A 24,084-nucleotide genomic window follows, 5' to 3' on the forward strand; every position below is an offset into this window, starting at 1 on the left:
TTCCATAGATGTTTTCCAAAATATTTAGGACATTGTTCCCTATGAAAGGGTCATATTATCTCTGCCAATTAGCACAGATTTGGAGTATTATTTCTGACCACTGCAGTATTTGTCAGGCACTGAAGAGTTGCATCTCCAAACAGTGTTTGAGCTGCAAAAATCTTCCTTGAAGTCCTTGATGTAATACCTTGTTTATATCCCAGTTCTTGGCTTTCAAAAACCTCTGTGCTATTTTATTCTCCACACCATCCAAGAACATTGGCACCAAACCTCACGGTCACAAGCCACCTTGCCCTCCTGAGTCACAAATGGGAAATCCAGATTAGTGTACTGGAAATCAGAGGTTTTGGGGACTGGGTTAATAAAAAGTGACTATCAGACCACCTGGTTTCCAGCAAGATCATATCCTGGATCCCCTGTCAGACACATCACTGGTCCCTTGTTCAGGGGGAAGAGTACAAGTCTTCCCTCCAGCACCAGTCCTGGGAGTCTTTATGAAGGTATACACTGAATATTACAACCCTCCTGACCTGGTGGTTACAGTTTTGTATTAAGCACCATATCAGGATGGAGTTCCACAGTTGTCTGAACTGATCTGCGCTGGGATTGCTGCACTCCTGCCCTCCAGCCCTGTGATCCCGCCCTCTCCCATGTGCCAGCCCTGATGCTTGTGCAAACACACAGCCATCTGCTTAAGAGAACTGAGACAGCCAAAAATAATTTTATCATTAAAAAGGGCTTAGTTTTTAGCTGCCTCAGCTTTCTGAAACAGTTTGTTGCATGACCCCATGAGTGCTGGTGCTGGCAGGAGGGAGGAAGCAGAACTGCAACATGCCCGATTTAGATCAACTGCTGTGGAAACGCACCCTTGGAGACATGTGGATACAAGCGTAACATGGACTGCGCTGGAAGGTCAGTTAACTATAGCCCCAGGTGAAGGCCAGAGAGACTGAACATCTCAGCACAAAGGTTCTTCCTTCTTCCTCTTCAGATGGTGTCAACTCCAGAGATTAACACTGATAGTAAAATTCTGGCCTCATTTCTATCAGCAGGTCAAGTTTTCATGCTTTAGTCTCAAAGGCTATGATCATCATTAACCAGTAGGTTTAATATTTGCAATATAGTAATCTGATTGTTTGTAAATTGGATTTTTTTTCCCTGTTACAGCCAAGTCTGTTAAGGGTAACTTATTAATGTGACAGGAATATTAAATGCCTGTGTTTGACAACCACTTACAAGGAAAGATGTCATGTTTAGATCCATTTATCTCAATGCATGGACAGAATAATTTTATCCAATTTTAGAAAAGAGAATATGCCCATAATGTCACTGAAATATTTGTGGTTTTAAAATAAAAAAACCCATATCCTAATCTATTAAAAAAAAAAAAGGATTCTTCCCAGAGGCCGTCTGCAAGCTCCACACAATTACAGGAAATACAAAAATATATTTTGCCTACCACTTATTGTAAAAGCTGCATGGCCCTTCCCAAGATAAATGAGTATCTGTTTCTTGTAGAAAAGAACCCGCAAGAGTTTTATAGACCCTTAATAATTTATAGCAAAAAGGAAGAAAAATTAAAAGGAGCTAATTACGGCCTCAATGGATAACAAAGAAAACAGAAGGCTTGTTCATGGCTCACTTTCCCTGAAAGCAAGACAGACAAGAAGGCCAAGGAAGAGATCAAAGAAAGAAGTCATGACTACTTTAAGCAGGAGAAGGAGATGAGGGTCTTTAAGATGCGAGCAAATCAGTAGGCAAAATCAATCACTGACACAACCCAAGTATAGCCCAGCTCTTCATTTGCACTTCTGACTGGTTGATTAATGAAAGGAAAATGCCTTTAAAATATATATACCCATCTCTTGCAGATGGAAATGTCTCCTCTGATACTACAGAAAGGCCAAACTCCACTTGACCTGGTGTCCTTCTGTCCACTGTCCTTTCCCAACTGCCTTGTAAGTGGCCTCACGTAGTTCATGTACTCACTCAAAATCATGTTCTCAGAGTTCAGTCCCCACGCTGAAAGGGCCAAGCACACTGCAAATGTACATGTGCCCTGACACATACCACCAGGCTCCAGTGATGCAGGGTTTCCTAGATAGCTAAACATCAGCATCTCCTGCATATCCCACAGACCTTCATACCTCCCAGCTCATCTGAGCTACCACAGAGACCCCAACCAGACCTCTCCCAAGTCCTGTCGGATTCATGTCTGGTGAGGCATCCAGTCACCCGATCAGTGCACCAGGTCACCTGTTCCACACATTCCTATGAACCATGTGCCTTCACCTGCTCCTAAAATGTGCGTTTTCCTACGTGAGCCACTGCAAACGTGAGGTACACAGGTACCGCAGCAGTGGGAACGCAGAACCAAAGAATGAGTCTCACACTGTGCACGAGATGCGACAAGTTGCTAAAACAGACAGCAGTCCAACAGCTACAGCACTTTCTTCACCATATGGTTAAATTGTTTTTAACGGCGTATGAGTAAATGCATGCTATCATCCCACGTATTTAAAAGTTCTTAGGCAAACACCATTAAAAATAAATACATACTTTGCTCCTTCTGACAGTCACAGCATTAAATTGTTTCAATTCTGATAACAACCCATAGAATAAAGATTCATTGTATAAGCAGTTCAAGTTTCTAACACAGGCAAAAGCTCTGCCTCTATCCTCACCTAAAGAAAATGCATTTCTCAAACCAGAGGCATTGGCCAAATAATGCACCATGTTAGACGTCTTCACGGGATATTTTAGTTAGTGTTAGAATATTAGAAGGAAGGAAAAACACATTGTTTTCATGCATAAAACCTTCCAGTTATTCCAGTAGAAAGCATACTACCTCGAGCCCACAGGAGGGCATCACTGCTTAAGAGATTATAAAACAGAGGCATTGGAACAGTCTTTCCAGCACTAGGCTTCCTATGTTACCGTATATTCTTAGTAAAAGCTGATACAAAATAAATTATTAAGGAAGTTTTATAGCAATTTTTGTCACTAAAGGAGCAGACTTCTGTCATGCTGTTTAATGGGTCCAAACTTCTAAGATAGAAAAGAACCCTGAAGTTTTAGAAAAGAGTATCAGGGGCAATAGAAGGACATTAGGAAGGCAAAAGTAGCTCTTGTAAGTTATAAATATTTTGATTATCTAAATCCTCTTATAAACACAAAGTCATAACCTTTTAATTTGCTTCAGCCTCTTTCATCTAGTTTATATCAGTGTAGCTGGCTTCCATAGTCAACAGGTGTCAATTCATGTTTTAAAAAAAACAATTTAAGTGTATCAACTGGATTTTTTTATGAGTTTAAGTCTGTTTTGTTAGTATAGTGCAGTCCTCTAGATCTGGTTTTACCTTTCAGCAGACGGAAAGTGTTTTGAAACCTACAGGATTCCTTCATGCAGACTGTTTGCTGAATTAGTTCTGCATTGACATTATGCTCTTTGAAGACTGTAGTAACACCATCCTGGCTATAGACAGATTTCAGCCTGATTTTTCTAAATATGCACCGGTGGAAACAGTTGGGAATAGAGGGAATTCAACCATCATTTCCCAGATCACTCTGAGATCCACACACATTCAGGTAAGGATTTTTAATTAATAATTTCAAAGAGATATTATTAGACTTTTAGAAGCCTCACTCTTACCCAAACCAACACCCCAGGCAGAGAGTAATTTTGCAGATCATAGGAAGATACCACAAACTTCCCCATCCTGTCCACTCACTTTAGCTCCATGTGAAGAACTTCTTAGAAGAGATACAACTGTCCTTGAACGAGCTCTTGCTTTTTTGGCAAAAGATTTATCTTTCGCCCTGTTCTGCTCTTGGTACTTTAATTTGCATAAACATCAAACCTGTGATCTTACTTTTGAGATTATCATGAATTAGCACTGGTTGGGAGAGGGTTTTCATTGAAAAAGATTGATCAAAATGCACTGAGAGGAAAATAGATAATCTTTTGCCTACCTGAAGTTTGAGCGTGACATTCTTCAGGATAAAAATTTCTACCCTGTGCAAATTCAGATGGGGAATAAAACACTAACCCCCTCTCTTTGATTTGCTTAATGCAAAATAAGATATTCTACAGACCAAAAGGTAACTACAGAATAACCCATAGGAACTATTTCTTCAGTAAGTAGTATCAAAAATTCATCTTACTGAACAAAAATCTCCCCTGAACCCTTTGTGAGGGGAGTGTGCTGAAAGAGAGAAACACACCTTTGTGAAGGGTGAAGCAGAAAGTCAGAGAATTGCATTTGCATCCTTTTCTTTGGACTTACATTACCATTTTTTCTTAAATCCTGCCCTCCCTCCTCTTCCTTCTGAAGCTCAATTTCTCTTTCATCTTTTCACTCTTCTGTCATAACTGATGATTTCCTTTCTTCTCTTTCCTAAAAGTTCATGTAAGAGCTGGTCATAATTTGGAGTGATGAGATGAAAGTAAGACACCAAAATAGAGTCTGAAAAGTCACGGTTCTTGTCAAGGATCAAAGAATCTAACCATGCTGCAATAGATGTGAGAGCGTAAATCTTTCACTGTATCTTAGTCCGAGACAGACCAGGATCATATATGTTTTGCCAAAGGAAGACCTGGAGCCAGCAGCAATCTCAGCCATGCTCTGATCTTTTTCATCTGCAAATCTATCTTTATGCATTTTCCAGCTAAATTCAAGTCTACTTGCTTTTTTTCTGCTTAGCTGTTCCTAGGCCCCGTCTATTTCTCATTCCACAGAACCTCTGTAGGGTGTTTTTTGTGGTGCTTTTGCAGGACTGACATTTAGCTTTGTTTGAAAACAGCAGGAGGAGTTATGCTATGAAGTTCAGTATGTACCTGCCTGAAATCAGCTGTAAGATATCCGTGCTATTCAAAAAATTTTGAAATGGGGTGTTCTATAAAAGGGAGGCTTTCCAGACACAAAATAGCAATCTACAATTCATATTTTTAATTCAGAAAATCAAAAATTTTATTACAGTTTGAAACATGTAGGAAAACTGAAACAGACTGAGATTAACAGGAAAAACCTTTTCATTATTTAAATTTTTCTTAACTAACAATTAGGACAGTGAAAAATGTCATGGCATGAGAACAGCAGGATTTGGTGCTCATAGTGTTGTTATAAAAAGACTGTAGAATGGAAAAAAAAAAAACCAGATACAAATGATCATATTCCCCTAAAATCTGTGAGCTATTGAAGTAATTCATTCTTTGGCAGAGATCATTCTTGGAAGACATCAGCTGGAGAAGTTCTAGAAAGCTACAAAGGATTGAATCAGGGTTTGGAAAGTGGAAACTATTATAAAATATGAATTAATGCAGTCACACTCCTGTTCCAATTACTCACATATCTCTCTTTCAGTAAGAAAAGTAACTTGGCTGACCCAAAAAATAAAGATGCTGACCTTCCAGCCAGTGAGTATATCAATCTCCATCTCAATTGTATGCCAACTGAATAAGGGCCAGAAATTAGCTGAAAGTTCATGGCATAACAGAATTTTAAAAATTAATATGCTATTATAAGTAACTAATTTAAAGTTAAAGCAGATTTTAAAACAGTTGACTTTTCATTCTAGGCATGACCTAATTGAGAGGTACGGACCAGAATGAAGCATGAAGGATATTGCAAAGCTATTCTCTAGAGCTATGCAATATAAAGGAGTGAAACCTAAACCCCAGGTAGTGCACCTGAGTGATTTTTGTGATCATTTTTTCCAATTAAGAAAAAAATTCTGTATCATGGAGCAGTGTTTCAACTTACACATCTACATCAATCCTTCTTTATCTGCGTGATCTTTGGAGAAGTATTCACAGTGCATACCTAGTTGATTTTCAGATGTTGCTAGTTTGGTCAAATTATAACCTATTTGCTGAAGATACCTCATTAGGGTGTTGATCTCTCCACAAAACAGGAAAATGTGAAGGGATTGTGTTTTTCCTCCATCATAGCATATTACTTTACTTTCCTGACACTAACCGGCACATCTGACACTAATATATGAGATTTCCAATTATTCTTGCTTATTCCTCTGTGCCTCTTTGAAGTGCTGTAGAGAATAATACTTATTAGGAAGAAATACTCCAGATCCTTCAGAGATGTTACAGGTCACTGAACCAGCTCTTGGCCAAACTGCTATTGAAGAACTCTTTCACCTGGGAAGCTGAGAACTGGTATGTATAAATCCCTACTAAATCTTGCTTTCTGAAGAAGGGGGCTGCACCATGTAGGAACAAGGACTGCTCCACAGCTACGTGGGAGAAGCGACTAAGCAAACTACGCAAAATTTTAGAGTGGTCAGCCATCAGCAAAGGTTCCTGCTGGGCAAGGAATCGTGTCAATGCCAAAGCAAAAGGTGAGCTCAAAGAGAATTACGTGCTAGAGAATTTTTCATCAACAGGCTGTTGCCAATGCAGCAGACGTTATTACAAACTTAAATTTTGAAAAACTGTTTATTATGGGACCTAATAGCTTCCCCTGGTTTTCCACACTGCCCTTGGTCTGTGTGCCATGACCTGCGAGCCAGAGTAACAGCATGCCTTCGCTGCAATCGAGATGAGGCTGCACCTCATAGACATGGACCCTGTTTAGCTGTGGGCTGGCTGGTTCAGATGACAGTGCCCCGAGCTCTGTGCTTGTAATGGTTAATTGCTCCCTGGTTCAAAACTAGCTTGGGAACATTTACGCAAGCTGAGGTCATGCCTCTAGCTGCTGTACAACCAGATGCTTGGAAAAGATGTTCCAATTCATTTCAATATGAATAGCATACCTGGAAAGCTTTTAGCATCGGGCTTTTATTGGCGTGATGGTGATGATGTGATAATCAGCATGATTGGCATTGTGTATCGCGAGAGTCAGCACACTGATTGTTTTGAGATTTCTTATTCATTTGTTTGTTTTGTAAACTGAGACAGAAATACCTCATGAAACTCTCTTAAAACCATATCAAAACTTCTACCATTTCCTACAATAGAGTCATCTTTGAGCTGCTGAAATCCCACCAAGGCAGAGTTACTAAATTTACACTTGACATTGGCAAGCCAACTGCAGTCTTATCTGCAATACATTTTAACTTTTTGTTATCAGATTACATATAAGGTTTGCTTCTCACTACAGTTGCAAGTCCTGCCTTCCAGTTAATCAATGTCTACTGATAAAGGCTATTTTCCCATCACTTAATATTGAGCAATTTAGAAATAACGTGATCATTTATACAAATACAAATACAATTCTGCTATCCATTAACCTTTTTTGCAAACAGACGCTACAGCATTTGGCTGAAAACAATATACCTTGATCCCTTCATACGCAGCCACAGATTCCACTTAGTACACATACCTTGGACGTCAGGCATAAACAGACCAAGAGCAGCTACACCCACAAGCCTCTGATGTCGGACGTGATCTAATTCACAACAGGTTGCAACAAAATTAAATCCATGGAAGGCAGCAGACTGATAGGACTGTAAAAGCGAGGGGATCACACGTTAAACACTTCAGTCACAGATGGAGGACTGCATACAGTGTTATATTAGAAACAGAAGCCTACGTAAATAAGCAAACATGACCTTTGTTTGAAATTTATAAATAGAATCAGATCATCTTTTAATTTTACTGACTTATTTCCTTTATAAACAGATAAAGCGCTTTTTTTTGTTTGTTCTGATGAATATCTAGCACATTTCATTTTTAGGTCTTGATTCACTTCCTAGGTTACACTACAACCAGAAGCAGAAATTCTAAAGTACTTCGGAAGAGCTTTGCTTTTATAGTATTTTTCACATAATCAAAACCAGCAAGTGCTAGAAATGTTTTAGAAAAGTATATTCACATTGCTCAATTGTAGCATTTCGGTTAAAATTTCAGAATTCACAGACCACACCTAGAAAAAACAATGGGCTAAACTAAAGGGAAGCAAATTTTACAGGGATGTGTTAAGGCAGTCTTCCTAACAGTAAATTAGGCACTTGACTACCTAATCTAGGATTACCATGGATGTTTAAAAAACAGGTTAGACAAATACATCATGAATAGATACAAATATACTAGAAGCAGAAGGTTCATCTGGCTGATCTCAGAGGCTCTTCTCACCCCTATTTTCTACGAACACAATAGCATGACAACTAACAATATTTTCAGATAATAAGTTCTAACCTGCACTCTAGGTACAGCATCAGTCTTGCTCGACCCCAAAACCCTATTGCTTTTCAAAATCATTCTCTCCAAAAAAAAAAAAAAACCAGGCACAATAAGACAGACTCCAGTACACTCTGAAATGTTTTGTCTGCAAGTTTCTACTTCTCTAACAGGGAATCATAACCTAGTTTCCTGAGTCTGTTCCCACACAAACACATTCTAACTCTGGACCATTTTCTGTTGCCTCTGCTTTTTCTAGTACTGGAGAGCCACAGGATTATTCAGCGTAAAAGACTGGGATAAGGGGGGTTAAGTGGACCCAGGTACAAATTTCAGAGTTTAAAAAGCAAGGTACCAAGGAGCACATCCTAAGAAAGACCAGTTCCTTTCCTGTCCCGCAAACATCCACTCTAAATACTTAATAGGGAAACAATGAATGCTAATTTTTATAAATAAGCAACTATAAAAGGTATAGGCTTTTACTGGAAAAACAGTAATAATAATAAAGCCCCTTTTCAACATGTGCTAGTGTAACGTGCCATGCTTTGCTTTTCAGGAATATTTTTATATCTCTGGAGTAAAAGCTAAAAGAGCAATTTATAATGAAAACATGATGCTCTTAATTGCAATAGAGCAAATGATACACTTAATAGGGTGTGCACGCTCTTTCCAAGCAGCTTACTGTATTTTCGTTAAAAAAGCAATAAGCCATCTGCAGATGTTTATGCATGAAATCCAACGTAGGGAAAACATTTGCACTACAGAACAGATAAGATAATTGAAAATGAAATTGCAAGATAAGGTGTTTGACAGGGCGGAGGGAAGCCGCACACTGGAGGAAAATCCATCCCCATGACTACTGGTCCTTTCTCCTCCCTGCTCATTGCTGTTCGCCTCTTCGTGGATTCCGGAGCTTGTTTTATTCCTCAGCAGCCTCTCTACAGACTGGTGGATTCAGTCACTGTTGGAAAATGTGAAACTGTGGTTTGTTTCAGAAAGAGAAGAAAGAAGAGTTTAAATATCACAGCAAATGGCTTTGCTTTGGATTCTTTTATACACAAAGGAGATGTGTTTGCTGGCTTTGTAATTAACTCAAAAAGGGAACAGGAAAATTGTTAAAGGCAGTGTGGATAAGACTTGAATTTTCCATCAGGTAAGAAGTCAGAAAATCCATAAAACTGTGGCAAAACTTACTGAAATATATCTTTTAAAGGATTATTGTATTCTGTACATCCTATATTTAAAATTTAATGGAAAACATCCTCCAGATTTTATCTATGCAGTACTTCGGAACTTAATAAACAGATGATGTTTGCAACTAAAACATTTGCTGGTCACTTTGAAGTGATGGGACTATGCATCTTCAACATAGGTAAGAAAATACTTAGGAAAGAAAGCCTTTTTAAAACTCATTTTAGACTGTGCTTTTAACTTTGTTTTGCTTGTGCACATTTCAGTAACATTTCTGCATCTAGAGGAACAAAACAACTACGCTAAGTGGATTATCATTTCTTATACTGTTAAACTCTCACTATGGTAGAGAATCTTTTTCAAAAGGCATGGATTAGGGATTGAGGTAATTAGTTCTCTTATTAAACACTTTAATCCAATTCTGATATCAGCTGTAGCTGCAGTTCAAAGATGCTGATTCTGCTAATATTTATTAGCTTAAAAATAATGCCAGTATGTATTACAATGGAGTTCAACATGCTGCAGTACGTACCAGTGTAGCTTATTTTTCTAATGCTATGAATACTCCAGATATTTAAACAAGACAGGTGTAATTGTTTTATTGCCAAGGAAATGTTTAAATTGCCTTGCAGTATGACATGTACTAAAGCCCACACTTTTTAACCACAGTACAAAGCAAATAGTGGAAAGAAATTTATCTTTTTCCTGAAAAAAAGGACAAGGTGGATGATCAGTGTGCCTAAAGCTGATGTAGTGAGTGAACTGATCAGGTCGGTACGGGGACTTAATGGTAGAAAGTGCCAAAGAAGCCCTCCCACCCACGCTGATTTCTTGGGAGAGGACATTCAGCGCTCCATATCAAACCTTGTTGTGCAACCATGGATAAATAAGCAAGCATAGCAAATAGTGCATAAAATATTACAAACCTGGCTCAGCCTCATGTCCTCTGAGTCCCCACAGCTTCTCCTGCTAGCCTAAAGAGCAGGGAAGAGCAGAGCTTGTCTTTGAAAGTGTCTTGCTTCTAAGCCAGATCCCCTGCTAACACCTGATCTTGTCTCAAAGGGCAGGGCTCAGATCTGTGTGAGCCCAGTCAATACCACAGGCAGTGCAAAGAGGAAGATCAGCCTTGGGATAAAGTAGCCAGACTCTAGACCCTTATACATCTAAAGTGGCAGTAAAGCCCATCATTTTGGGCAGTAAAGCCCATTTACCACTGCCTGGCCTCTTGTCCTTCCAGCACATGCATCCTTCTATGTGATGAATCCAGCCAATTAGTGCTGCTCCAGGGAAAAGTAATTTACAATGCTTTCCAGGAAATACATTGCCTGAAGGTGCTGCTGCCCAGCCACGTCATCGGTTTCTGCAGGGTCAGTCTGTGCTAGCTTCAGAATCCCTTCCATTTCTCCTGGACTCCTTAGTAGAAGAGTTTTTGCAAGCTGGTGCACACAGAGTAGGGTACATAGCTCTTGTTCCTGACCTACTGGGGCAGGGAAACCTGCGAGAGACTACGAAGTCTATCTGAGCCACTAGACTGCAATAGCTTTTGCAGCATGATTGTGCAAGTTTCTATGCCATTCCCTCAATACAGCTGTAACCAAGCCAGGTGGGTTATTTAGGGATACTACAGTGCTTAATGTTAGCCCCTCACCACAAACTAATATTCCAAATATTCATATTTGGAACATCAGGACCACAAAGAGTCACATAAATTTACAGTCACTTTTCACTCCAACTTGCTGACACTAGTTGAAAAGCATATTTTAATCAGAGTGAAAGTAACAGATCCTCCAAAGGTGGTTGTGTTGATTTTTGGGGTTTCTTTTAGAATTTTAGTTTGAAGTACCCAAACTTACATCAAGCAGAAGTATCAGGATAAAGCAGTCCAGAATATAACTGTAGCTGGAATATTCTTTGAGTGCCTGGGGGCAAAGTTACAGAATCATACTTCCCTGTTTAACCCTGGATCTGGTGTCTAATCTCATACAAGCAACCAAACATTTTTTATTCCTTAGTGATTAAATAATGGCAATCATTTCTGTAAAAAGGCTGACAAATCTTCTACACAAACAGATTATTTCTAGTAATATGAAACATCCACCTATCCCTTCTTCTTTTCAAGCATCCCCTTTAAGTTTCCACTGCTTCTTCAACCTCCTTTCTCCACAGGCTTTCAACACTCTGGTATTTATTACTAGAGGTGAAGAATAACCTCCTTCCAGCTAGTTTTCCAATAATTCCTACTGCAAAAAGGAATTAAGGTGAGTTAGAGTTGAGTTTTGAAACGTATATGTATAGAACATACTTATTGATCTTTCAAATTTAAAAGTAACTCTTTACATCCTTCTTTTTTCCTTCCCCAGGCTGGAAACAACCTCTTTCTGGCCAGAAAGCTGGTGAGCCTTTGATTTAAGATTAACTTTTTAACTCAATGATAAATTCAAACCCATCAAGATATTCTGCTGAACCTAATTCTTCCCATTAATATTAGTTTTATAACAACAGAATTGTATTAATATCAGATTTTTGCTCGACACCTGTTTAAGTTAGAATTGAAAGAAGAATCAACTCTGTGTCTCTCAAGTACATGTATTTAACCACTGAAAATTTTGGGGCTATCATTTGTCAAACCTGTACAACAGTGAATGGTGTGGAGGGAAATGAGACAACCTTTGGCAAGTACCGATATGCAAATAACTGTGTGTATAACTAAGACGTGATCTTTGTTTGGTTTACGTTTTTCTCAGATTAGATTGAGCAAAAAGGACATGCTATCTTCAATACATAAGCAGAACAGGAAACTTCCTTAAAGATGTCATTCATAGGGGTGTTGAATATCACTTAAACTCAAGCACACGTCTTTTTGATTAAGCCAGAGGGATTCGGTGTATTAGCTTACATTGCTTTGTAGTTTCAGAGAAAATGTAAGAGTGATGTCTAAGCTAGCAATGTGATGGCAGGACCCAATTCTTCATTTTTCTGATAATAAAAAAGCAACAGCTTATTCTCATCAGAATTCCTTAAATATTGCTAAATCTTTGGCTGAGACAAATCTTAAAACATTTTATTTTGAAAACCAAAGTTTATCCAAAGTTGGTAAAAGAAGATTTTTATGATAATGCTCATATAAATTTAAACAGAGCTATCACTGTTGTTTCTTATACATCACAACCAGCCACAGTTCTGTAACACTGTCAGTGCGGAACCTCAGAAAAGTAGCATCAACCTCCATCCATATATATATATATATATATATATATATATATGAAACCACTAATAACCACTGACTTTGCCTTTCAGCATTTCTCAGTGCCATAATTAATTATATTAGATTTGCTCAAAACTTCAAGGACACCAACTGCAAAGACAGAGTCAATAATCATTGCTTTGGAAAGCCCCATACAAAGTATATTCTAAATAATACCAGGTGTTTTCTACAGGTTGGGAGTGCTTCATGATGGATAAAGCCATTCAGCATCCCAGTGAGAGTCTGCCTAATCAAACTATCTCTAACATCAGCTATTCTCAGTTTTTGAACTTTGATACATGCCAGCCTTCCTTCCTTGCAGAATTCTTGCTTATTACAGCCTACACATTAGTTACAATAGTGGGGCTTTTTGGAAATCTTTGCGTGATTATTATAATAAAGAGACGGAAAGAAGCTCAAAATGTTACCAACATTTTGATTGCCAACCTCTCTTTATCAGATGTCTTGATCTGTATCATGTGTATTCCTGTCACAGTCGCATATACCTTAATGGACTACTGGGTATTTGGGGAAGCTATGTGCAAAATAAGTTCTTTCATACAAAGTGTATCTGTCACAGTCTCCATTTTCTCACTCGTACTGATTGCTATTGAGAGGTATCAGTTAATTGTGAACCCGCGTGGCTGGAAGCCTAATATTTCCCATGCTTACTGGGGAATTCTTTTCATCTGGGGGTTTTCCCTCATGATATCCATTCCTTTTTTAATATTTCACCAATTAACAGATGAACCCTTCAAACACCTATCTTTCCATAGTGATTTCTACAAGAACAAGGTTGCTTGCATCGAAGCGTGGCCATCCGTTGTGGAACGACTGATTTTTACCACTAGTCTCCTGGTTTTCCAGTACTGCTTCCCACTGGGCTTTATTTTTATCTGCTATCTCAGGATATTTGTATGTCTTCGAAGGAGACATGGTAAAATAGACAGCATGAGAGAGAATGAGAGCAGACTGAGTGAAAACAAGAGGATTAATATGATGTTGATATCAATTGTTGTGACTTTTGCAGCTTGCTGGTTGCCCCTCAATATATTCAATGTTGTTTTTGACTGGAACTACGAGGCACTAATGAGCTGTAATCATAATCTCACATTTACAATATGCCACCTCGTGGCCATGATCTCAACATGTATCAATCCCATTTTTTATGGATTTCTCAACAAGAATTTTCAGAAGGATTTGATAGTATTAGTTCACCACTGCAGATGCTCTGCATCACAAGAGGAATATGAGAACATTGCCCTTTCAAATCTGCAAACTGATGCATCTAAGGGATCTCTGAAATTAAATAATCCCCCTGTGGATATCTAAAATAACCCAAGAGCCATTTCGAAAATTTCATGTTTTGTTGCAGATGACCGCTTTCTGTAGGTCTTGATCATGTTACCACTGAGTTTAGAGGAAGTCTTTGACATTTAGTTCAGCAAAACCAGGATTATGCTCCCATAGGCATATTCTTACAGGTACTTTATGATGGTATTAATGCTAATAAACCACTTCCAAGAGTCCTAAAGATCAATAATAATGAGTTATAAACAGTATTAACATCTCACTTTTTTAATCCACAATTTCCAAGTCACTGGCATACTACCTTAGCACCAATAAAAATATTCCCATTTCAGCCACTGATGCAGTTGTCCTTCCTAAACACCTGGCTCCACCCAAGTAAACCATGAACGCTATGGCATTCCTAACTTCATCAGCATTTTCACAGACTGTTTTCTGGCCTTTTAATTTTCCAACCCTACGTTGTTCCCACCTCAGCTGCCTGGGTAATCTGCACAACAGTTCATAAGCAGTTCACACTGTAAAGAAGGCCCCTTAAGTTATCCTAAGCCTCCACCATCTTCCTTTCAGCCCCAGCATGCAGTTTGCTTTTGTTTAATATCAGTTCAGCCTAGAAATTGTATCTTAACAAGGGAAAAGGCTAGAGTTGGGATTTTTTTAAAATGAGCACTAATACAGGCTCCATTTGATGTACTGCAAATTCCACTCAGATCACTGCTGTTCTACATGAAATATGTATTTAGCATTTCTCCTAAAAGCATCGTATTCTACTCCAAACCACCACTATAGACCATTGCTTTCTCTGTTACCAGCATCACTCGTCCTTGAAACAAACCTTTTAGAATCTCCATTATCAAACAAACACACTATGTATTCAGAGTAAATTTTGTTTTAGCTACTTATCTAGATGATAGCTTTCTCTTTGAGTAGAAAATTACTTCTGTATTTTAATTTCAGAAATATCTTTCTCCACATTTCTGCACTAGCAAGAGGCCACACTTGAGGCAGACATAGTAATTTCTGTTGGACTATGCTTGAAAAATAGTTTCTTCTCTAATGCAGTGCATAGAAGCCCAAAGGTGTAATGCTGAACACAACTTCCCTCAAACCAAAACACATTAAAAACATTATCCAGATTGGTCATAAAAAAATAACCAAACGCATTACTCATCCATGCTATGATGCCAACATAACTACTCAGCTAAAATTGGGCTGCTTAAATATGATACTTAGAGCACTTTAGCCCAACAATTTACCACCTTAGAAGTAAGCTTGACTTCTTCTGTTCAAGTTAAATATAATTAACTACCTGTATTGCTAAAGCCCTCTCCTTTTTTTTTTAGAGTTCCAAAACTAGCCTTGTTTTAACACTTTTACATAAAATTCCTTGTAATTTATTCTCTAACTTTAGCAATTTACCAATGCCCCACTTAAGCAAAAAGACTTAACATTCAGATTACAATCAGCTTCTTGATGATTCAGCTATGATTAAACTTACCTTGAAGCAATAAAATCCTCTTGGATAGGCACCATTATCTTCTGTAATCATACAGTCCTTAAAGGATTCTGTCAGGTCCCAGCTCTCTTGTTCTGCTGCTACAGCATTAGTGCAAACTGTCTGCATTACTCTACTCATCAGAGGAGCTCTGTGAGAAAAGCCTCACAAGCTCTTGCAGATACACTGGGTTGGTAAGTGCTTCCTGATTCACACCGAGTAAAAAGACTCACTGAAATCCTTAGGGCCCGATCCCATTGCAGTCATAGGGGCAGCACTACTCACAAGAGCAAGGATGGCAGAATTAGTGACATGGTAATCAGGTATTTGAGTGACAGGTATGGATCAGTTTTGGCATAATTTATTATTTTTTTTCTAATTAGATCAAATACCACACATGTGAAGTAGAGTGCTTAAATAACCACAACTTTAACACCTGCCTTGTGCATCACAGAAGGAAAAACAGGAGGCAGCTGAATACGTAGTAAAGGCTAATGATCAGACAGCTGAGAGTATCTTAGTATTGATTATTTCCATTAACTCCAACCCTCAGTCCCTGGGCTCCCTTCGTTGCTGATACACACCATCTGCTTGTCCAGCACAACAGGCATTTAACCAAGTAGAGAGCAGTCACTTATAGCCAGCAATACTGCTGGCGTACCGTGTGTGATCAGTGGGGCTGGTATCTGCTTCGGTGAAGGGGAGGTGATGGACTTGGTTCTCTGTTCCATCGGGGAGACTCCAGGGTAATACAGTGATTAATTATCTCCATTTCTCTTGCTTAACTGAGAGCAAATCTGATCCAGGAATTTAACTTTTCTTGGAGATTCCAGTACCCATACAGAAAGGCATCTAATTTGCCAGAAGATCATTCACTGAACAGAGCATTGTAACAAATTATGGTGGCAAACCTACTAAATGCAGGGCTATCAGCTGGATTTCTGCAAGTTTGGGACACAAACTTCCATCACTGTCTTTCTCACATTTAAGCACACTCTTTACAGCTTCAGTGCCCATGCCTAAAGCAATTTATAAGCACATGACATTCACAATATACTCTAATTTATTAATATTAGACAGAACAGTTCAGATTACTCTCAGTTCTCATCATAGCAAACATCTGCGATGGTATTTAGTGTTTGAATCAGGCCCAGCTGAGACTCCCATGTGTGAACTCGGCCTAAGTGGCTCCCATACCCATATTCCCATCCCATAGGCATGCCCAAGTGTGCTTCATCTTACAGCAGAGGTGGTTTTAGTATCAGGCCCCAAGTGGCTTAAATACAGCTACGAAATGAACACTAGTCTAAATTATGTAGTCGGTGGGTCAGCAGAAACTTCTGACCTTATGAGAAGGCCAGGGATGCTGATGGGTGGTCTCCCTTTATTGTCTCTCCCTACAAGTGCTTTGGCAGCATGTTTCTGTGGGATTAAACAGCTAAAAAAAAAAAAAGGTTGCTATTGCTTTTTGTAACACCAGTTGTCTGCTCCTGACATCCTCATCAGAGTTAAGCAATCAATTTTTCCAGTCTGAATTGCGGCATAAGAGGGTTCTTCGTTAGCAGGTGGAAGCTCTCTGAGCAGTAAGACTGCTTCAGAATCGACTGTGAATAATACTGTGCCTTGATTTCTTCCTTACATTTTCATTTGACTCAAGTGCTGATGCTCCATTTCTGTTCTGAGCATTCAGTTATCAAGTATCTCTTTTCTCAATGCTGCACTTTTAAAAATCATTGCTAACCAAACAGAGTATCATCACTGTCTTGAAGATGTCGCCCTTCCCGCTGCACATTCTCTCCTTACATCTGCTGGCTTTATGTGCAGTCTGATACCTCATTTCCAGACACGTCAATAGGAGTGAACTGACGCTGGTAGGAATAGGAGCAGACAAAGAGAAGTTACTTATTTTTAACACATAAGCATTACATGGACTCCAACGTGCTGCGTGATGGTGATGTACATAACTGTGCAATATGCAATATTTAAAGATTGCTCAAGTCATGATATTAAACTGACAAATATTGCCCTGTGTTAGGTAATGCTGATAACTTTATTTTCCCTTATTTTATTGGTATAGCAAGTAGACAAAATCATAACAACCTTGCTCACCAGACTGTTGTTACTTGATGCTGCCAGATGGAGGACTGTGAGCTTCCCCGGGGGAGCAGAAATATGGAATTAATTACGGAAATCTAGAGGGGGAACCTGAACTCCAGAATACTATCCAAATGTACAAAGTTCTAGCAGTGATGTTTTTCTAAAAAACCTGCATCAGAGCTTCGTTCAAGTGGTTCGGTCATGTACACCAGACCAATATATTTGTAAACAACCTTGGAAATGAATATATCCTTACGTGTATTTGTATTTTATGGTTGATTGGCTTAACTGTGAGCACATATAACTAGAGTTAGATACTTGGAAAATGGCATTAATTGTGAAAATAATTCCATTGAACAGAGAGCTCAATTGATTATTGACTGTAATTATGTACGTGGACAAAAGCAGTGCCATTGCTGTGTGTTATTTAAATACTTTGATCCTCTCGTCTACTGACAAATAAATATTACCTGTATAAAACCGCCACGTTGCCCAGCTGGTAAATTTTACTGCCTGTAATCTTGATAGGACAGTTCTCATACAAACAGTTCTGGAAACTGGTTTAGCATTTCACATGTTCACTTATTAGATAAACAGAGATCAGTGAAAAAAATGATATTTGCTGTTTCCAGAAGAGACAAGGACTTAAAACCAGCTAGAGAACCTTCTCAGGGCGCACAGTGCTGACACACTTTTTGGTGGAGAAGGAAGGAATCACAAAACAGGAGGTTTCAAGTGAATTTATGTCTCAAGGGCAGAGCAACTTTTTACTGTGGTACTTTATGTTTTGTACTCATAGTCAATGTGTTTGGAATACTGTTTTCTTAGACATTTGGCAGATACATTGAATAATCTGTGCAATTTGTCAGAGTGGAAGTTTCCCTTCAGCAGCTCAGGAAATTTTATCTGTAGCACAAATACTGAAAGAGCTCTTCTGAGTGCTGCCTTGGTACAGTTGGTACATATTAGTTTCCAAAGTAGCATCTACTACTGTGTTTAAATTCATCAGCATCTAAGTAGGAGAAAGATACTTTTGATTTTTCTTGCTTAAACCAAAATGTTCGTCCCGCATTTGCCTGAATTATAAATATTTTATCACGTATGTGGGGTTTAACAATGGCACATATTACTGGGACAGACTCCAGCCTTGAGGATGAGATGCTTTTATTTTACCCATTACCCTATTAGGTATAGATGAAGTTTGCTTCATTATATAAATATTTGTTTTTCTTCTTCACTGTTTTGAATTGTTCCCTGAGAGGAGAGCAAATCTATAGCAAAGCTTTGAGTAACCTCACAACAAAGGGTCAGATGGACTGCAGATGTAATTAGAGGAACTTCAGAGACTCCATCAATATAAAATAACACTGTCCTTTCAATTCTATGCTAATAAGATACTTAAAAATGTTCCACAATGACAACCTTAGAATTATCTTGTCTGCTATCACTCATTTTTAAACAAGGTTCCTCTGACATATAGCTTGGTTTCCATGCAAATGTACTGACTGATGTCTTTTATTTCATTTCATGGGCTTCTCTATTAGTCACAGGCTATTTACATAATGTGATGGAAGTGGCACCTGTATGGAGCTCTTCTCTGTGCATAATTCATTTCACCCTCATACCTAGTGAGAAAAACTTGCTAATTCATGTAGATGATAGGGCTATAACAGCTACCTGAATTAGTTCTTCCAACCAAGAATGGCTGCAGGAGTTAGAAGAAGATCTCAAAGCTGGGGTCCCTCTAAAGAGGATCACTTACACCCCCTTGCCAGCTCTGTTTTTAGGTTGGAAACTTCTGCAGTGCTTACTTCCATGAAGCCAGAACCAGTGTCAGAGCGGGCTCGGAGAGGCACGGATTTCCCAGGCACACACTTCTGTAGTGACTGCTGCGTGGCCTCCACCTCCACAAACTCCCAGGCCACCGTGACATTTCCCAGCACATTCAAACCTCTCTCATCCTCAATACAGGCCAACCAATTTGTCTATTAACAAGCAACAAAATTACTGCTTTTGAGACTAAAATCATTTGGATGGTATAGTTGTGTCAGATGATCCCATGCTTTAATTTCTACCTGGAAGCTATCCCAGGATTTGCCATCATTACTGCTACTAAAATCTACCCCATGACTGTAGTCTGCTCATATACCCATATTTCCTCAAGTAGTTGGCCAACAGAAGCCCTTTAATCCACATTAGATTGTTGGGTTTTGCGGGGGGTTGTTTGGTTTTTGTTTGTTGTTCAAATAAATGCAACCACTGTTTTCTTACACGAGACGTAAATCTAGGCAAGAATAGAATTCAAGAAGTTTTGTGTGGATTGAAATAAGAAAGTAGATCCCAGAACAGCCCTCATGCTCTCTTTTGTCTCTCCAGAGCCAACTGCCCCATTCTTTTGGAATTTTCCTCAACAAAGTTATCTAGCTGCCATCCCCTCCCCTTTTAAGTAACTCTGCAGTAACTTAACAGCAACTATTGCCTCGCAGTCCTTACCCATTCCCATTGCGTCTTGGATGGATTCCACTGCTAATGGAGCTCTCTTCAGCTGCAGAAATGAATGCCAAACAGCCTGGATTTTGAGGCAGGGGCTTGACTCTGAAGTGGTAGGGAAGGAGCTGAGCTTAACGGAGTAGAACAGAGCCAAGCCGAATGCCCAGAGGAGCTCAGACCCTGGAAGAGCCTCAGGAAGATTCTGCAAGAAAATGGAGATACGGTTTACAAGCCTCAGAGCAGACTGTAACAGCATGAAAACATACGTATTTGTTTAACTCAATACACTGTGGCAACTATCTGGGCTTTCAGGGAAAAAATTCTGTTTGGGTATTGTATCTTCAGAGGACATTTTTACAAAGATAAAAAGGAATTATTTCATGTTTAACTTGCACAGGAGGGAAATCCACGTACACACCGCAGCTGAGCCTGGAGAGGTAAGAAATACGGGCTCTCCTTGCAGGAACACAAGGCCATCAGGTGTCTAAGATGTTAGTGAAGGACCTCAAGCCTCCCCGTGTAAGACTTGGGTCTTAGCAAAGAGCATGAAAGAGCCCAAGACCATGGGCTGCTCTGAGAATACGGGTGACCCATGGCTTTGCCACGGGCACTTTACATCCTTACTGGGTGCTTGTAAGTTTATTCTCTTTTGAGGAACTCCAACTTAAAGGTCAGAGGGACCTCACTGCACCCACAGGATAAACCTTGGCAGGATAATTAGTCAGCAAATAGTCTCTTTTAAGGTACCCAGGCCTAACATTCCACTATTTGTAAAGAATAGCTTTCTCGGTCAACGTAGCAAGGCTGTCAGCACAGCATGATACCCTATCCAGCACACATTGATATTTTTGCATTTCAGATGGCTTTAAGTGTCTTATTGCTTCCAGCTTTTTATTCACTGACCTTCCTGGCAGCACTAGCAGGTCAAGTTGTCACTCACACCAAACGCACCGCGCGCTCCTGCGCTGGTTAGAAACCAGACTTAAAGATCTCCTCCTTGGGACTTGCATCCTCCATTTCAACCAACACCAAATATCCCTCTGAAACACAGCCTACGCTTTCTCCCGAAATCAGCTCTCGACAGGGCTGTTCCCGCAGGCGCCGTCTGCCTCCAACTCTCTGTTGGAGGGAATCACTGGGTCGGGTGGGGCCGGAGCAGGGAGAACTGTGGAAAATGTCACACTCCAGCTGTTCTCAGGGCCACCATCCGGGTTAGTGACCGTAAACGTGATCCCAGGAGCACAATCCCCAGGAGCATCCACAACCAGTGAGCATTGCAGAAGCTCCTGCCAACCAGGGTTGGACCCCACACTTGCCAGGCAGAAAATCCAAAACTGAGGCATATGAGGGTGTAACCATATTTTGAAGTGCCCTTTATTAAATAAAACTGGCTAAAACTTTTGCCTGTCTTTAGGTGTGCGTACAAAACTATGGACTTACTACATTTAATCATCAGCTGAAGTAACTGAAGTCCTGTGACTGACTGAGGATGCACGATTGCTGGCTTCTAATTAAAGATGAAGTTGAGATGCCTTTAAAAATTGGCTGCAGAATTAGTATTGAGTCCAAAAGCATAATCCGAGTTGACTGAAAGGTCATCAAACATAGGGAGATAATTACTGCTTGATGTCTTGATGTTCCAGAAAACCCAAGCTCTGACACTGAATTAAAAAAAAAAAAAAAAAAGGCATGCTGGAAGCCTTTGATGAATGATAACAAAAAGTTTCTTTCTTTCCCATCCCCATCATGCAAACAGACCGAGCACAGAGATACTGAGGGCATTATGTAAGAAAACCCCAACAATCACGTGAGCCCAAGTATCCTGTTAAACCTCACGTCTTTATTCATTGAAATACAGGACAAATCTAATATTTCAAGGGAAAAGTAACTTTTTTTTTGTTAGTATCATTTACTTTGCTGACTAATCCATTTACAGAGTTGATTAGCTTTTGCTTACACAGCTTTGGTTCCTTGCCTCTTTCCAAAAGGAAAATACACAGTGTACCAAGACTCCAGGAGTACCGAAGTTGTGTTAAAAGGCTGCGTGGGGTTAGTGTTAAAATACGTTCAGTACGTTTTTGTATGGAGGGGACCTGCAGCAGCTGCACAAAAAGCCTTTGAGAACAGCAACAGCAGGTTATGAACAAAACCAAATTATGAACAAAGAAAAATTATGAACTGTCAAATTAATATAATCAAGAGTTACGGCACATCTGCTGCTAAGAAATAATAGCTGCTGCTTTTATTCTTGGAGAAGCTCAAAAAAAAAAAATCAACTACTAGTTCAATAATTAAGGCGGCTTTAAAAACACACAGAATGACAGTCATCGAGGATGGGAAGGGACCTCTTGAGATCATCTAGTCTAACCCCCCGTGCTCAGTAAGGTATAATGCTTTTTCTGAAGTATAATCACAAATTTACCTAATTAAAACTTCATCGGAAAACTGTTCCTGGGAGCGCTGGCGGCGGAGGAGCCGTGAGAGTGTGCGCAGCCAGCAGTAACCACCACTGATCTCCAAGGGGAGCTTGGTGTCGGCTCCGCTTCAGTATCTCCCCACTCTGGAGGATTTTTTTTTCCTCTGTCCCAGTTCATGTTGCTGGCAAACTGGGAGCTGAATTTTCTGAGAAAAAAATCAAAATCCCACAGTGGAGGGTGCTCGGGCTGCCAGAGCGAAGGCAGCTGTCGGGGAGACAGTGGTGGGCAGATGTGATGTGGAGCCACCGATGAAGCAGGCAGAAGCCTGGTATGTCTGGGCAGACGTGCAAGGCGAAAAGTAATTTTGGGGTGGTTTTTTTTGCTTTTTTTCACCCAACGGACCTAACCAGGGCTGAAATCAATAGAAATTTGTTTCCTGCCCACTTCATCTGTGGAATCATGATGGGTTTGGAAGCTAATGTTTCAGTACGTGGTACAGATACAGAAAAAGAGACCAGCAGAACTACCCTAGATGACCAGAATCCAGAGATCCTGTAAATCCTGCGATCTACATTTTGTATTAAATATGTCAAATTTGCTTGTCAATTTTGATCCTCAGGAATATGTGTCAACCTTTTATACTGGCTTTATTTGTTTTACCTTTAGAGCAATCACACTGGTCCCCGAGGCAGGTATTACTCGCATGCCACCTTTAACACAATCAGATTAGCACCGTGTTTACTCTAAAAGCTGAAGCCTTGGTGTGGTGGTGAACCGAACGCTCAGCATTGAAATGAGATCGCCTGAACAGAGCACACAGCCTGGCCCCCATTTCCAGCCCACTCTTGGAGAGGACCATGATCACCATATGGTGCTCCTGCTATGCCTGTGCTATTTCTAGCTTCAAACACTGGAATTGGAACAGACAGATTTAAAAATAAGGCTTTCATCCTGCCAAGACGTCTGCTGACCACACCATAGATGTTTCTTGCTGGTAGTCAAACCAGCATTGTGCCATGCACTCTTCAGATGAACCCTGTTAGTCCCTTCATAATACAGGGTCACTTTGCTCTTCCTTACCTGATTCCTTAGACCTACTTTCATCCCCACTGCTTTCTCTCCTGGTCTTCTCACAAACCCATGTGCTTGGATTTGAACATGCGTTGACTCTGACATTATTTATCCAGCTGGAAACAAAGCAAACTTATGCTCTAGGTGACGAAATGAGTCTTTCACTTCTTGAAAACCTCATTCCACCATTTATGTGACGTGCACCATCAGCACAAGGTGCCACTTCTGCAGCACAAACAGACATCCTGAGGCTGGGCCAGTCCTGTGCCCACCACCCAACGCTCACCCAGGCTGAGTTTCGAAAATACAGATAGGAAATAGATTGCTCCTGACTCAAAGCTCATCACCCATTTCTAGCTACACCAGGACAACAGCCCTCCAGTGCTCAGCTTGCTCTACCTGGATTTTCAGTTTCCCTCTCCCTCCTTCTCTCTACCACTCCCTTACTCACTGGGAAAGAGCAAAGATGACGTTTCTCACAGTATTTAGCAAGAACACCTACATGATGCAACTGCCCAGAACCAGGATTTAACCACACATAGTGCAGGTTTACGAATCAATCAGGACAATGCAAATCAAGGTTTTGATTTTGGGGGAAAAAAAAAAACAAACCCACAGAAAAATGAACTTTGGGACT

The 24,084-nt window shown here is 39.9% G+C and overlaps 2 protein-coding genes across 20 annotated transcripts in view; one reads left to right on the forward strand and one right to left on the reverse strand.

Annotated features, from left to right (window-relative positions):
* Positions 1 to 24,084, reverse strand: part of KLHL3 (kelch like family member 3) — a 118,174-nt gene that overhangs the window by 61,038 nt on the left and 33,052 nt on the right. For 10 of the 19 annotated variants that reach the window (XM_068409567.1, XM_068409566.1, XM_068409573.1 and 7 more), the window contains 3 exons: positions 19,963 to 20,161; positions 7,338 to 7,461; positions 4,287 to 4,397 (listed from right to left, as the gene is read on the reverse strand). The gene's annotated coding sequence lies outside the window, so the exon portion shown is untranslated. Of the gene's footprint in view, positions 1 to 4,286; positions 4,398 to 7,337; positions 7,462 to 10,251; positions 10,300 to 15,375; positions 17,241 to 19,962; positions 20,162 to 21,399; positions 21,621 to 24,084 lie in introns of all 19 variants that reach the window. The other 9 variants (XM_068409561.1, XM_068409560.1, XM_068409558.1 and 6 more) reach the window with 6 other exon arrangements.
* LOC137668212 (neuropeptide Y receptor type 6-like) lies at positions 12,777 to 13,901 on the forward strand. The gene has a single exon (XM_068409583.1). It carries the CDS (start codon positions 12,777 to 12,779, stop codon positions 13,899 to 13,901), a length of 1,125 nt encoding a protein of 374 aa, XP_068265684.1.

This window comes from Nyctibius grandis, chromosome 10, assembly GCF_013368605.1.
Source record: "Nyctibius grandis isolate bNycGra1 chromosome 10, bNycGra1.pri, whole genome shotgun sequence".
NCBI lineage: Eukaryota > Metazoa > Chordata > Aves > Nyctibiiformes > Nyctibiidae > Nyctibius > Nyctibius grandis.

What these genes read in the sequence shown, in the direction of transcription:
- LOC137668212 (XM_068409583.1), top strand. Translation starts at nt 12,777, where the DNA reads ATGATGGATAAAGCCATTCAGCATCCCAGTGAGAGTCTGCCTAATCAA.